The sequence below is a fragment of the Manis pentadactyla genome, chromosome 1, assembly GCF_030020395.1.
Source record: "Manis pentadactyla isolate mManPen7 chromosome 1, mManPen7.hap1, whole genome shotgun sequence".
Classification (NCBI taxonomy): Eukaryota; Metazoa; Chordata; class Mammalia; order Pholidota; family Manidae; genus Manis; species Manis pentadactyla.
This window is the reverse complement of record NC_080019.1, coordinates 206,240,670-206,256,760: the sequence shown is the minus strand read 5'-3', so window position 1 is coordinate 206,256,760 and position 16,091 is coordinate 206,240,670. Positions and strand designations below refer to the sequence as shown.

General features: G+C 42.9%; 1 protein-coding gene across 13 annotated transcripts in view; it reads left to right on the top strand.

Annotated features, from left to right (window-relative positions):
- The window catches only part of TTLL3 (tubulin tyrosine ligase like 3), a 30,473-nt gene that overhangs the window by 4,146 nt on the left and 10,236 nt on the right, over window positions 1–16,091 (top strand). For all 13 annotated transcript variants that reach the window (XM_057506871.1, XM_057506872.1, XM_057506878.1 and 10 more), the window contains 4 exons: window positions 372–486; window positions 1,199–1,297; window positions 2,540–2,735; window positions 10,727–10,875. In XM_057506871.1, the coding sequence (XP_057362854.1) occupies window positions 372–486; window positions 1,199–1,297; window positions 2,540–2,735; window positions 10,727–10,875 (559 nt within the window). The remainder of the gene's footprint in view (window positions 1–371; window positions 487–1,198; window positions 1,298–2,539; window positions 2,736–10,726; window positions 10,876–16,091) is intronic.

The window sequence follows — 16,091 nt, the reverse complement described above, 5'->3', positions numbered from 1 at the left end:
CTCTCTGAGCCTGTTTCCCCATCTTTAAATAAGAATACCAGGAAGACCTATCTTCCAGAGTTATAACAAGAATGAAGAGCTTTATAATTGGGACCTGCTCATATATTACTGGCATGTGCTGGGAAGGATTCCTAGAGAAGCCAGCAGTTAAGAATGCGAAAGGGTTAACAGAAGGGATGTGAGGCATTCTCGGTAGAGGGAACCCCAAGGATAAACACACGGAGATAGATATGAGTGAGTCAGGCCTAGAGATGGGGCAGAGGCTCTTAGAATGGACAAGCAGTCTCCCTGAGCTGTCTGGGCACAGCTGAGTATGGGGACTCCCTTGGAGGGCAAGTCCCTGCCTTCCCCCTCAGTGGCTAACTCCATAGGTGGGTCTGTGTCTCAATCTCCGGAATTTGCCGTGGTTTGATGAGGCTGATGCTGACTCGTTCTTCCCGCGCTGCTACCGTCTGGGGGCTGAGGATGACAAGAAGGCCTTCATAGGTAAGGAGATGCCTAGCCCCATGCCTGGACCCCTCAGGCTGAAGGATGAGGGCTAAAGCCCTGGCTCATGGAGGGGCAGGGACCTCTCTCCTCATGTCCTTGTCTACCCCAGCAGGTTTCCTCCTCGATCAGCAGGCCTTATCCTTCCCTAATGTGCCTCCCTTAATGAGCTTCCTAGCTTGGTCAACCCAGACATTCAAGAGAGCTGAGGTGGCTTAGGTTACATTCTGGGTTGAATTTGTAATCCGGTTGGTTCCAGGCCTATGTCAAATTCCTGGCTAGGTCAGTTTCCAATCTAAAAAAGGCTCCAGACTTTGGGCTTCTGAAACAGAATAGTTTCCAGTTACAGAACATGTTCTAATTCAGATCAGAATTAGCGTCCAGATTAGATGCTAGGTTTAAATTAGTCTCCAAATCTGAAATAGGTTTTGGGCCAAGGTCTTGTTCTCAGGCTAGAGTAAGTATCAAAAGTAGATCAGGGACAGAAGAGAGAAAACAGACAACAGGTCCATGTGAGATTCTGAAGGCAGAATATGAGCCAAATCAGGTCAGATTCTGGGTCTGGTAATGCAGTTGAAACAGGAGCCAGGTTCTAGACTCAGAAGGTAGTCAGGTTCTGGGTCCAGAATGGGGCAGGTCACGATCAGGTTCTGGAACCAGAAAAAGGTCTGGAGCGTAGGCACTGAGCAGGGTATCCCCTGCCTGCGAGCAGAGGACTTCTGGCTGACAGCTGCCCGCAACGTTCTCAAGCTGGTGGTAAAGTCTGAATGGAAGTCATACTCTATCCAGGCAGAAGAGGAAGAGATCCCAGGTAAGAACTGTGCTTACCTCCACTCCCCAACCCATTTATCTTCCCACCCATCCATCCATCTATTCATCCGCAAATGTATGTAGTAGCCAGATCCAGCTGCCCATCCACCACCCCTTCCACCAAGCCATCCATACATGCATCTGCCCACATCTGTCCATGCATCCATCTGCCTATCTATTAACCCACCCACCCAGTGACCTTACATTCACCTACCCATCATCCGTTCATTCATCTCTCCTCCACCTTCCCCCTACTGATGATCTGCTCGTTTACCTAACTTCTCTCAGCTCTATGCTCCATATTGTTTCCTTTCTACTCCTCTTACTTTCCTACCTATTCTTCCAAAGATCCATCTACCCATCTGCCCACCTACTTTTCCATCCTCCCAGCCACCACCTATTTTCCAGTCCATCTACTCATCTTTTCTTCTGTCTCAACCACCCACCCACCTGCTTCCTATCCATTTGTCAGTTGATCCATGGCCTTATTAAACCCTCCCATGGGCCTGGCATGTGGCCGGGCACTCTAGAGAAGGACAGACTAAAAAGACATGGTCCATCCCTGCCTTTGGGGAGCTCAGGTCTCTGAGTAGGAGGAAGCAGTGAACTGTGCAGTTTCACATGGTCTGAGGACTCATTGTGCCTTGTGGTTGAGGACACAGAGAATCCTCACAGCATGTTGGCCCAACCCATCGCTTGCCCTTTCCCTCCAAGCTCCTATCCTGTTATCCAGGGGCCTGTCAGCCAGGGAGTCAGGGAAGTTAGGGGAAGCTCTACATGGAAGGAGGAAAATCCCCACCTCTTTCAGAGGGCGAACGCCATGCTGCTATCTCCTGGATGTGTCAAGTGCAAAGAAGGCTGTTGTATGCCAGGATCAGGGTCACAGGGACCTCAGGTGTATCAGAGGTCTCAGGAGGAGAGAGGCTGCAGGTGTATGCTGGGGCTGTAGGTGCCAAGAAGGCCAAGAAGCTTTGAGGACATTTAGGGTGGACTCTCAAGTGAATGACAGGTCTTGAAAGCCAAGGGTGAGCACTAGGGTTCCAGGTGAATTTAGAACAAAGCCTCAATGTAAATGACAGGTCCCAGAGTAGTAAGTAGGGAATGCAGCTGTGTGCTGGGCCTCAGGTGTATTTAGGGTGAGGCGTCAGGTGAATGACAGGCCTTGGGGCAGTGGGAGACTGGCATGTGTCAGGTTACCTGCCGTGCATGTCAGATAGCAACAGGCCTCTCCTTACCTCTTCAGGAGACAAGCAGCCGAAGAAACAGGAGAAAAAGTCAGTGGCAGTGTCCCCAGAGTTTGTGGATGAGGCTCTGTGTGCCTGTAAGGAGCACCTTAGCAACCTGGCCCACACGGACATCGACAAGCACCTAGAGGCCCCACTGTACCTCAGCCCTGAGGGCTGGTCCCTCTTCCTCCAGCGCTACTACCAAGTGGTCCAGTGAGTACCTCTATAGCCAGGGTTGTGGGCAGGTGTCCCTTGCTCTCAGGGGTCTTCCATGTTTTGGGCTAATGCTTGTGGACAGACCCTCTCTGTCTAGTGCAGCCCCCCAACTCCTTCCCAAGCCTCTCCCTTTTTTTTGCCCTGCTGCTCAAGAATCCTCAAGGGTTCCCACTGCTTTCATAATAGGATCCAAACCATTCTTCCTGGATCTGGCACATAGTCACTAAGATCAGGGCCTGTGCTGTTAGATCAACCTGATTTCTAGTTCTGGCTTTACTTTTCTCAGATGCAAAATAGATTTTAAAATTGTTTGCCTCAAAGGTACTATTAGACAGGATAGTTTGTATTGCATGCTCAGCACAGATTCATAGTGTTTACTCACAAAATAAGAATCTATTAAGCCATTTAGATTTTTTCCTGGAAGCCAGTGTTTCCCAAAGTGTGTTACACAAGGTGCTAGTTCTATAGGATGCAAGTTGATTTTGTGAGAAAAGGGCTTTTGTGGTCAGTTTCATTTAGAAAACATTGGATTAAAGTCAGTCAAAATAGGTTTCCTTGATGCAGGACTTCTCAGAAGCTGTTGGTGGTATACACCTCTGGGAGAGAGAGTGTGTAGTATATCCTGTACTTATGTGGCCCCAGTACCCCTGCCTCAGGCATCCTGAGGGGTCATGTGTTCAGAACACACTTTGGGAAAAGATTCTTGAGCAAAGGCAGGTTCTTGAGATGAGATTCTGGCTACTGTAGAGAGATTCTCTTCAGCAGAGGTGTACGTAAGAGAGTAGAGAGAGCAGGGCTCTGAGGGAGGAAAATGCTCAGCATTTTATCGAGCACTTCCTATGTGCTGAGCATTGTTCCAGGCTCCAGAAATGAAGTGTACTCGTTGCCCAGAGGGAGCACACAGATCAAGTGTGGTGTTCTTACAACAAGCCAGCTGGGAGTACTGAGTACTAAGGGCCTCAACTGGAGTGGTGTTGATAGAAAGGAAGCGACAGATATACTGATTTGATAGGGAACACTGAAGATCTAATAAATGAACTTGGAATGAATGACATACTGAGCAAACTCAACATCATAGATAAATAAATCATTTGTTTCTTAGGAAATTAAACCTAGATGACCTTTTACTTTCCCCTCAACTACCAGAAAACTTCTTAAACTAAGAATTACCAAGACTGAGTTAGAACATTAGGTGTGAAGGACATGAGTCCTTCATTTTTTGGGGTGTGGAGCAAGTTCTAGAAGGCTTGTAGGGACCTCTCAAAAGTTGGGATTACATAAAATATTACATCATATGATATATACAGTGTTGAGATACTCAGTACAAATAGTTAGCATCCATGAATTCATTCAATATTCAGTGAATTCACCAATGCTATGGTGTCTCAACTTTTTTAAACAATTCCATGACTCACCAGCCAGGCTCTTATCAAGGCTGACTTTCCACAGAAACACTGGTTGTTGTTTTTTTTTTCTTTGGTATCATAAATGTACAATTACATGACTAACATTATGGTTACTAGACTCCCCCCATTATCAAGACCCCACCACATACCCCATTTACAGTGTCCTCTTTAATTTCTCTTAAGAGTGTCTTGTAGTTTTCAGGGTATAGGTCTGGTCTTTCACTTCTTTGGTTAGGTTTATCCCTAAGTATTTTATTCTTTTTGATGGAATTGTAAATGGAATTGTTTTCCTGATTTCTCTTTCTGCTAGTTCATCATTAGTGTATAGGAAAGCAACAGATTTCTGTGTATTAACTTTGTATCCTGCAACTTTGCTAAATTCAGATATTCTAGGATCCTCAAGGGTTTTTTTATGTACAGTATCATGTCATCTTCAAATAGTGACAGTTTGACTTCTTCCTCACCAATCTTGATGCCCTTTATTTCTTTGTTTTGTCTGATTGCTGTGGCTAGGACCTCCAGTACTATGTTGAATAACAACACTGTGGAGAGTGGGCATCCTTGTCTTGTGCCCCATCTTAGGTGAAAAGCTTTCAGCTTCTCGCTGTTAAGTATGATATTGGCTGTCGGTTTGTTATATATGGCCTGTATTATGTTGAGGTACTTGCCCTCTATACCCACTTTGTTGAGAGTTTTTATCATGATTGGATGTTGAATTTTTCTAATGCTTTTTCAGCATCTATGGAGATGATCATGTGGTTTCTGTCCTTTTTGTTGGTGTGGTGGATGATGATGATGATGATGATGGATTTTTGGATGTTGTACCTTACTTGCATCCCTGAGATGAATCCCACATGATCATGGTGTATGATCCTCTTGATGTATTTTTGAATTCGGTTTGCTAATATTTTGTTGAGTATTTCTGCATCTATGTTCATCAGGGATATTGGTCTGTAATTTCTTTTTTTGTGGGGTCTTTGCCTGGTTTTGGTATTATAGTGATTGCTGGCTTCATAGAATGAGTTTGGAAGTATTCCCTTTTCTTCTTTTTTTTTGGAAAACTTTAAGGAGAATGGGTATTGTGTCTTCTCTAAATGTCTGATAAAATTCAGCAGTGAGTCCATCTGGCCCAGAAGTTTTGTTCTTGGGTAGTTTTTTTTTTTTTGTTTTGTTTTTTAGGAGAGCAAGGTACAGGCTTTTATTTAGAGATAAAGTGCAAGGACAGAGCTCCCGGCTCACGCCAGGAGGGGACAAGAGAGTCCCTCTTGGGTAGTTTTTTGATTACTGATTCAATTCCGTTGCTGGTAATTGGTCTGCTTAGATTTTCTGTTTCTTTCTTGGTCAGTCTTGGAAGGTTGTATTTTTCTAGAAAGTTGTCCATTTCTTCTAGGTTATCCAGTTTGTTAGCATATAGATTTTCATAGTATTCTCTAATAATTCTTCGTATTTCTGTGGTGTCCATCATGATTTTTCCTTTCTCGTTTCTGATTCTGTTGATGTGTGTAGATTCTCCTTTTCTCTTAATAAGTCTGGCTAGGGGTTTATCTGTTTTGTTTATTTTCTCAAAGAACTAGCTCTTGGTTTCATTGATTTTTTTCTATTGTTTTATTCTTCTCAATTTTATTTACTTCTTCTCTGATCTTTATTGTGTCCCTCCTTCTGCTGACTTTTGGCCTCATTTGTTCTTCTTTTTCCAGTTTCAATAATTGTGACTTTAGACTATTCATTTGGGATGGTTCTTCCTTCTTTAAATGGCCTGGATTGCTCTATACTTTCATCTTAGAACTGCCTTCGCTGTATCCCACACAAGTGGGTCCATTGTGCTATTGTTGTCATTTGTCTCCATATATTGCTCGATCTCTGTTTTAATTCGGTTATTGAGCCATTGATTATTTAGGAGCATGTTGTTAAGCCTCCATGTGTTTGTGAGCCTTTTTGTTTTCTTTGTACAATTTATTTCTAGTTTTATCCCTTTGTGATCTGAGAAGTTGGTTGGTAGAATTTCAGTCTTTTTTAATTTACTGAGGCTCTTTTTGTGGCCTAGTTTGTGGTCTGTGCTGGAAAATGTTCCATGTGAACTTGAGAATATGTATCCTGCTGCTTCTGGGCATGGAGTACTGTCTGTTAGGTCCATCTGTTCTAGTGTGTTGTTCAGTGCCTCTGTGTCCTTACTTATTTTCTGTCTGGTGGATCTGTCCTTTGGAGTGAGTGGTGGTTGAAGTCCCCTAAAATGAATGCATTGCATTCTATTTCCTCCTTTAATTCTGTTAGTATTTGTTTCACACATGTCGGTGCTCCTGTGTTGGGTGCATAGATATTTATAATGGTTATATCCTCTTGTTGGACTGCCCCCTTTTTCATTATGTAATGTCCTTCTTTATCTCTTGTTACTTCCTTTGCTGTGATTTCTGTTTTGTCTGACACAAGTACTGCTACACCTGCTTTTTTCTCCCTATTGTTTGCATGAAATATCTTTTTCCATCCCTTCGAGTCTGTGTATGTCTTTGGGTTTGAGGTGAGTCTCTTGTAAGCAGCATATAGATGGGTCTTGCTTTTTTACCATTATATTACTGTGTGTCTTTTGATTGGTGCGTTCAGTCCATTTACATTTAGGGTGATTATTGATAGACGTGTACTTATTGCCATTGCAAACTTTGGATTCATGGTTACCAAAAGTTCAAGGGTAGCTTCTTTACTATCTAACTGTCTAACTTTAACTCACTTATTACACTATTATAAACACAATCTGATTATTTCTCTCCCTTCTTATTCTTCCTCCTCCACTCTTTATATATTAGGTGTTTTATTCTGTACTCTTTTGTGCTTCCCTTGACTGCTTTTGTGGGTAGCTGATTTTATTTTTTGCCTTTAGTTAGTATTTGGTTGGTCTGCTTTCTTTGGTGTGATTTTTTTTTCTCTGGTGACATCTATTTAACCTTAGGAATACTTCCTTCTAGAGCAGTCCCTTTAAAATACCCTGTAGAAGTGGTTTGTGGGAGGTAAATTCCCTCAGCTTTTGCTTATCTGGAAATTGTTTAATCCCTCCATATTTAAATGATAATCGTGCTGGATGTAGTATTCTTGGTTCAAGGCCCCTCTGTTTCATTACATTAAGTATATCATGCCATTCTCTTCTGGCAGTTAAGGTGAAAAGTCTGATGATAGCCTGATGGGTTTTCCTTTGTAGGTGACCTTTTTTCTCTCTCTGGCTGCTTTTAATACCCCATCCTTGTCTTTGATCTTTGCCATTTTAATTATTATATGTCTTGGTGTTGTCCTCCTTGGGTCCTTTGTGTTGGGAGATCTGTGGGTTTCTATGTTCTGAGAGACTATTTCCTACCCCAGCTTGGGGATGTTTTCAGCAACTATTTCTTCAAAGACACTTTCTATTCCTTTTTCTGTCTCTTCTTCTTCCGGTACCCCTATATTGCGAATATTGTTCGGTTTGGATTGGTCACACAGTTCTCTTAATATCCTTTCATTTTAGAGCTCCTTTTATCTCTCTCTGCCTCAGCTTCTCTGTATTCCTGTTCTCTGATTTATATTCCATTAGCAGTCTCCTGCACCTCCCTCAGTCTGCTCTTAAGTCCTTCTATTCACTGTTTCATTTCTGTTATCGTGCTCCTGACTTCATCTCTTAGCTCTTGCATATTTCTCTGCAGCTCCATGAGCATGGTTATGACCTTTATTTTGAATTATTTTTCAGGAAGATTGATTTTATCTATCTCACTAGGCCCTCTCTCTGGGGTTGTTTGAGTGATTTGGAATGGACCAGGTTCTTCTGCCTTTTCATGGCGATAGAGGTGATCACTGGCAAGTGGCGCGTGTGTCAGCTGGGAGAACAAAGTCCCTTCCTGCTTGCTGGTCACCTTGCCCTTCTCTGCTGCCTGTGCTGGTTACCCACACACTGGGAGAAGTCTCAGTATTAATTCCTTGAGCTGCTGTGGGCAGGGCAGTCCTCGGGATGGCCTAGGGCTCTGCCAGGGGTCGCAGGCACGTGGCGTGTGTTCTCCTGTGAGAATGGCACCCCTTCGTGCCTTCTGGACTTTGCCCTGGCTTCCTCTGTGCCAAGCAGCTGCGTGCTGGCAGCAGCCTCTGGGTTGGCCCAGTTAGCTGCACGCTGGGAGAAGACTCTGTGTGGTTGCTGTGGGCGGGGCTGCTCCCTGGCTGGTCCGCAGCAATGGCAGGTCAGCCAGTTTGCTTGCAGTGCTGGCGGCGGGTAGTGGGGAGTGAACAGCAGGCTTCTTATCACTGTGAGGGGCTTTGGAGCTGCATTGCCACCCAGGGGGTTAGAGCGCCTGAAGTTCCTTAGGATTCTCAGCCTGCCGGGCTGAGTGTGCTGGGATGATTTTGTTCACCTGTTAAACCCTTGTCCCTTTAAGACTTTTAAAGTGGCTGCTTTTCTTTTGTCCCAGGTGAGCCGGCTGTGGGGACCCACTTGCAGTCTCCATCTAGAATTTTACTTTTCCATTTCTGTAATATCCAGTACACCATGCAATGTGTGTCTGTGCTCCTGGTGCAGATTACGAGGGCTGGTTATTTAGCAGTCTTGTGCTTCCACTCCCTCCCTACTTGGATTCTTTTCCTTCTGCCAGCGAGCTGGCGTGGGGGAGTGCTCGGGTCCCGCCAGGTCGTGGCTTTGTATCTTACCCTTTTTGTGAGATGCTGAGTTCTCGCAGATGTAGATGTAGCCTGGCTGTTGTATCTTCTGGTCTCTCTTGTTGTATTTGTTGTATTTTCAAAATATATATGGTTTTGGGAGGAGATTTCCACCACCCTACTCACGCCGCCATCTTGAGCCTCCTCTCAGGAGTCTTTTTAACAGTCATCATTTTTTATGTAAGACTTGTTTATTCATTCATTTATTCATTCCAAATTTTGGAATCTCAACTCTGTGGGTGATGCACTTAACTTTCAAAGAAGCGCTTCACTCTTTACAAATTTTACTGGTGCCCCGTTGCCAAGTGCCACTTGCCACAATAGGCAATGCTTGTGGGGATGGTTCCAAGGGGTTTCGAGCACTTAAGAAAGATTTCACCTAAGCAGTGAAGAGAAGGCATTCACTTCTCTGGTTGTTACTGGTAAATTCACCCTGATTCTACTTGCCTCTTATCGTTTCTCCTTGGAAACTTCCTAAAGGCCCAACACTGGTTATTTTTAACTTTTTGTTAAATATAAAATCATATTGTTGTGTTTAATATACTTTTTCAAATTGCACATGCCCCTGCTGCTCCTATGTGACACTTTCCTGGGCTGAGTCACAGATTTTCTGAGCAGATACTCTATGCTATGGCCCATGGAAGGTGCCAGCAAACCTTCTGGAAAAGAAGGGTCAGGATTTGCGTATGAATGTTCCTAAGAGGCCTTGCCAAGCCCCCTCCATCTGGCTGTCCCCATTCCTGGCATGGCCCTGGTGGCTGCTTCTGCCTCCTTATTAAAAGAAAGATAAGCTCTCCATGGCTGGAGATATGCCAAGAGGCTAAGATGTTGAAGGGAACTTAGCATCTAGTGGAAGCTTCCTTCCTTTTCAGTCAGAAGAAAAGAGAGTCTGGATGAGACAACCATCCTAGGGTATTTTGTAACTTGGTTTAGTTTAGGACACTGTGTCCTGTGGGGAACAGGATCCCTTTGTCTGTGAACCCCTATCTGCACAGCCCAGTTACTGAGGCAAACTCCTGTCAGAGTACTTGCTTATCTAACCATTCATTCATTGAACAGAATTTTAGGGGGCACCTAATCAGTGCCAGGTATACTGCCTGGGGATGGGAGTACAACAGAGAATAACAACTGTGCAAAATGTTCCTGCTCTGATGGAGCGTACCTTCCAGTGAAGGAGATAGACAGTAACCCAGTAAGCACAGGTGTCATGTCATCAGTGATGGGCAGAGAAATAAATCAAGGAGCTGTACGATACAGACGTGCTTGGGAAGAATTAGACTAAGAAGGAACCCACCTGTCAACCAGAGTTAGGTCCAGATTCGGAGGGGAATGAACCCCAGAAAAGTACCTCTGGGTGGAGGAATCAGGCCAGACAGAGGTTGTGTCTTGGCTCATCCACTTAACTTAATATGTGACCTTGGACAAGTGCATTCATTTTAACTTAATTCTAACATAACAAGCTTCAGTTTATGTTTCTCTAAAATGGGACCAGTAATATCTCCCTGGAAGGGCCATAGCGAGGATTAGCGATAATGTATGTGTAACCCTTGGCACAGTGCCTGGCACATAGTGGTGCCTCATCATTAGATTGTGCTATGCTTAAATTCTGCCAAAGGCAGTTTTAATGTAATAGAAAGGGAGGTAGAAGAAGATGGAGTGTTGGAGTGGGTGAGGGGTGTAAGAAGTGGGATTTTCCCATCCTTTCCCATTCCAGCAGTCTAGGATGGTGCCGTGGGCAGATAAGAATTTGAGGGGGCAGCTTGAGGGTAGAGATGGAGGTTTGGAAGAGACTTTTTAGATCTCTAGAGGGAGGGTGCAGCCAGGGCCTATTGGACCATGGCCGGGTGTTTGTGTCTCCCCTCACCTTGTCCACCAGGCTGTTCCCAGGCCCAGCCCTGACCAAGTCCCATCATCTCCCTACAGTGAGGGGGCAGAACTCAGGCACCTCGATACTCAGGTTCAGCATTGTGAGGACATCCTGCAGCAGCTGCGGTCTGTGGTGCCCCAGATAGACATGGAAGGAGATCGCAACATCTGGATCGTGAAACCGGGAGCCAAGTCCCGTGGACGAGGTGGGGATCAGTCCCTGCCTCCTGCACCAGCACCCTATGGTCTGCCTCCCCAACGAGAGGCCAGGGAGGTTAACAGTGTCAGCTCTGTTGGAGGCAAACTGCCTGGATACAAATCCCAGCTCTGTGACTAATACACTGTGTGACCTTGTACAAGTCTTAATCACCTCTCTGCAATGCAGATGTCTCATCCATGAGAGATGATAATACCTCCTATGAGGTGAGGATTAGATGAGGTAGGCACTAAAGGTCAGCATAGTGCCTGATGCAGTGTGATCACCGCATCAACACTGGTTGCTGTGATCACAGTGCCAACTCCCCTACTCCCTCCCTCAGAGTTGGGTTAATGTGCTAGGTAGGTCTGGTGGTGCTCAGCATGCAGTTGCTTGTCACCTAAGGACTCTTGGATTTGGCCATTATATCCTTGTGAGGTATAGCACAGTGGTTGAAGATGCATATACTGGGAGCCAGACTGCCTGGGTTCGAACCCAAGCTCTGCCTTCTGCTATCCATAAGACTTTGGGCAAGTTAGTTAACCTCTTCTGAGCCTCATTTTGTTTTTTTGTTGGGGGTGTGCCCTCATTTTCATCACTGGTAAAATGGGCCAATAATACCTACCCATGAGGATTAACTGAGTATAGTGAAGGGGCAGAACTCAGGCACCTCGACACTCAGGTTCAGCATTGTGAGTATATGTAAAGTACTTAGATCCTATGCTTTCACATAATTACTGCTATATAAGTGCTATTATTTTTAGCTATTATTCTGGTTGCTCAGCCCAGAATATTAATAATGAATGGAATTTGAACAAGAGAGCAGCAAGCTGGGGGTGGTGCATTAAGTGCAGCTGGTTAAGGACTCTGAAGACATAGAAAATGGACTTTTGGCACCTGATATCTCCATATACTGCCTTTGTGTGAGTTCATGTCTAAGTAAATGTGTGGCGGCTCCGCACTGTGGAACACTCCCCTTAGGGATGTCACTCCAAAGCCAGCGTCTTGGTTTTTTCTTTTTCCACCTTGAAAATAGTTTTCTTGGCTTTTTCCAATTACAAAAATATGTATTTAATATATATTTTTAATTAGACAATACAGAAAAGTAGAAAGAAGAAAGCAAAAACCACTCTTGATTTCACTGAGGGAACTATTGTTAACCTTTGGTGTGTTTCTTTCTACACTTCTGTGCATTTGGAATGTGTGTGTTTTGCTTTATTGTAAATAAGAACATACTGTTCTGTAGCTGCCTTTTCTCACTAATTGTATCTTTCCATATCAGTTACTATTACTCATTTATTTTTTGCATCTTTCTATTAACAATGGATCTTGGAGGTCACTCCATTTCATTACATCTAGATCTGCTTTTTTTTTTCTTCTGTTTTTAGCTTATTGTTTTGTTATGACACTTTCAAAATATACAAGAATAACACAATGAATCCTCATGTACCTAGCACCCCATTTCAACATTTTATCTCTATTTTTTAGAAAAGCTTAATTGAAATGTGTATATGGTGTGCTTCATTGAACAGGGTACCTACACATTGTGCCTATAGAACTCAATGAATTGTCGCCAAGTGAACACAGTAGTGGAAAGAGTATGCAGATCATGAACCAAAACATACTTATACCTTTACAGAGCCTCCTCCCAGTCTCTACCTCCCCACAGTGGTAATCCCTATTCTGATTTATAATACCGTAGCTCACTATTACCTATTTCTGAATTTTATGTGAAAATACAGCATGTGCTCTCTTACCTCATTGTATTTTACAGCTGCATAGCCCAATCTGGTTTAGATGTATTGTCATGGAATGGCCTAATGCCTTTCTGATATATGTTTAGATAGTTTTTTTCTACTTGTTTATTGATACATTGATTGCTGTTACAAGCAACACGATGATGAACATCCTATGCAAATATCATGGCCTTTCCATTTATTTCCTCAGTACAGATTCCTGAAAATGAAATTGCTGGGTCAAGGGACATGCACAGTCTTAATCTTTGATTATACAAGGTGTCATGTTCTTGGGAATCTTGGGAATCAGTTTCACCTTTTGAGAAAGGATCTGGCTTGGGAACCAGGCACAAGTTATTCTGTGCCATTGGCAGGCAGGCAGGCTGCTTTGGGGGCCAAACAATGAAGGAGTGACATTGATTTGTGAGTGTTTGCTATGCAGTGTTATTCGGATATTTGCCAGCATTAAAATGATGCTTATAAGCATAAGATACTTAATGTCACTTGTTATAACAGAGATAAAATAATGTATCATTTTCTACCTAGGAGAATGGCCAGAATAACCAATAGTGCTGGGTATGATGTAGGCAGACACACAATCTCGTGTACTCTTGCTGGGAGTACCAGTTGGTAGAACGTTTTCGGTAATGTAAAATGAAAAAAACACACATCCCCTTGGAGCCAGTAAATCTACAACTAGAAATTTATTATACAGGTAACTAATAATAATGATATGAGTTAAAACTTACTGAATGCTCCCATGGGCCAAGCACTATTGTAAATCTCTAATGTGTTTAAATGTGTAGAGTCTGTGAAACTGAGGCACAAAGACTCTCCTGTAACCACACGTCCTGGAAGCAGCAGTTAGCTACCTCTGGGGAGGGAGACATTTTTTACTGTATATCCTTTTATTTATTTATCTATCTATCTATCTATCTATCTATCCATCTATTTATTTATTGGTATCATTAATCTACAACTACATGAAGAACATTATGTTTACTAGGCTCCCTGCTTCACCAAGTCCCCCCCACATACCCCTTCACAGTCACTGTCCATCAGCGTAGTAAGATGCTGTAAAATCACTACTTGTCTTCTCTGTGTTGTACAGCCCTCCCCGTGCCCCACACACTATACATGCTAATCGTAATGCCCCCTTTCCTTTTCCCTGCCCTTGTCCCTCCCTTCCCACCCATCCTCCCCAGTCCCTGTCCTTTTGGTGACTATTAGTCCATTCTTGGGTTCTGTGATTCTGCTGCTGTTTTGTTCCTTCAGTTTTCCTTTGTTCTTATACTCCACATATGAGTGAAATCATTTGGTACTTGTCTTTCTCCGCCTGGCTTATTTCACTGAGCATAATACCCTCTAGCTCCATCCATGTTGTTGCAAATGGTAGGATCTGTTTTTTTCTTATGGCTGCGTAATATTCCATTGTGTATATGTACCACATCTTCTTTATCCATTCAGCTACCGATGGACATTTAGGTTGCTTCCATATCTTGGCTATTGTAAATAGTGCAGCGATAAACATAGGGATGCATCTGTCTTTTTCAAACTGGAGTGCTGCATTCTTAGGGTTAATTCCTAGAAGTGGAATTCCTGGGTCAAATGGTATTTCTATTTTGAGCATTCTGAGGAACCTCCGTACTGCTTTCCACAATGGTTGAACTAATTTACATTCCCACCAGCAGTGTAGGAGGGTTCCCCTTTCTCCACAACCTCATCAACATTTGTTGTTGATTGTCTTTTCGATGATGGCAATCCTTACTGGTGTGAGGTGATATCTCATTGTGGTTTTAATTTGCATTTCTCTGATGACAAGCGATGTGGAGCATCTTTTCATGTGTCTGTTGGCTATCTGAATTTCTTCTTTGGAGAAGTGTCTGTTCAGCTCCTCTGCCCATTTTTTAATTGGATTATTTGCTTTTTGTTTGTTGAGGTGTGTGAGCTCTTTATATATTTTGGATGTCAGCCCTTTATCGGATCTGTCATTTATGAATATATTCTCCCATACCGTAGGATGCCTTTTTGTTCTGTTGATGCTGTCCTTTGCTGTACAGAAGCTTTTTAGCTGGATATAGTCCCACTTGTTCATTTTTGCTTTTGTTTCCCTTGCCCAGGGAGATATGTTCATGAAGAAGTCACTCATGTTTATGTCCATGAGATTTTTGCCTATGTTTTTTTCTAAGAGTTTTCTGGTTTCATGACTTACATTCAGGTCTTTGGTCCATTTCGAATTTACCTTTGTGTATGGGGTTAGACAGTGATCGAGTTTCATTCTCTTACATGTAGCTGTCCAGTTTTGCCAGCACCATCTGTTGAAGAGACTGTCATTTCCCCATTGTATGTCCATGGCTCCTTTATCATATATTAATTGACCGTATATGTTTGGGTTAATGTTTGGAGTCTCTATTCTGTTCCACTGGTCTGTGGCTCTTTTCTTGTGCCAATACCAAATTGTCTTGATTACTGTGGCTTTGTAGTAGAGCTTGAAGTTGGGGAGTGAGATCCCCCCCCTTTATTCTTCTCAGGATTGCTTTAGCTATTCGGGGTCTTTGGTGGTTCCATATGAATTTTTGAACTATTTGTTCCAGTTCATTGAAGAATGCTGTTGGTAATTTGATAGGGATTGCATCAAATCTGTATATTGCTTTGGGCAGGATGGCCATTTTGATGATATTAATTCTTCCTAGCCAGGAGCATGGGATGAGTTTCCATTTGTTAGTGTCCTCTTTAATTTCTCTTAAGAATGTCTTATAGTTTTCAGGGTATAGGTCTTTCACTTCCTTGCTTAGGTTTATTCCTAGGTATTTTATTCTTTTTGATGCTATTGTGAATGGAATTGTTTTCCTGATTTCTCTTTCTATTAGTTCATTGTTAGTGTATAGGAAAGCCACAGATTTCTGTGTGTTAATTTTGTATCCTGCAACTTTGCTGAATTCCAATATTAGTTCTAGTAGTTTTGGAGTGGAGTCTTTAGGGTTTTTTATGTACAATATCATGTTATCTGCAAATAGTGACAGTTTGACTTCTTCTTTAACAATCTGGATTCCTTGTATTTCTTTGTTTTGTCTAATTGCCATGGCTAGGACCTGCAGTGCTATGTTGAATAACAGTGGAGAGAGTGGGCATCCCTGTCTTGTTCCTGATCTCAGAGGAAATGCTTTCAGCTTCTCGCTGTTCAGTATAATGTTGGCTGTGAGTTTATGATATATGGCCTTTATTATGTTGAGGTACTTGCCCTCTATGTCCATTTTGTTGAGAGTTTTTATCATGAATGGATGTTGAATTTTGTCGAATGCTTTTTCAGCATCTATGGAGATGATCATGTGGTTTTTGTCCTTCTTTTTGTTGATGTGGTGGATGATGTTGATGAATTTTCGAATGTTGTACCATCCTTGCATCCCTGGGATGAATTCCATTTGGTCATGGTGTATGATCCTTTTGAGGTATTTTTGAATTTGGTTTGCTAATATTTTGTTGAGTATTT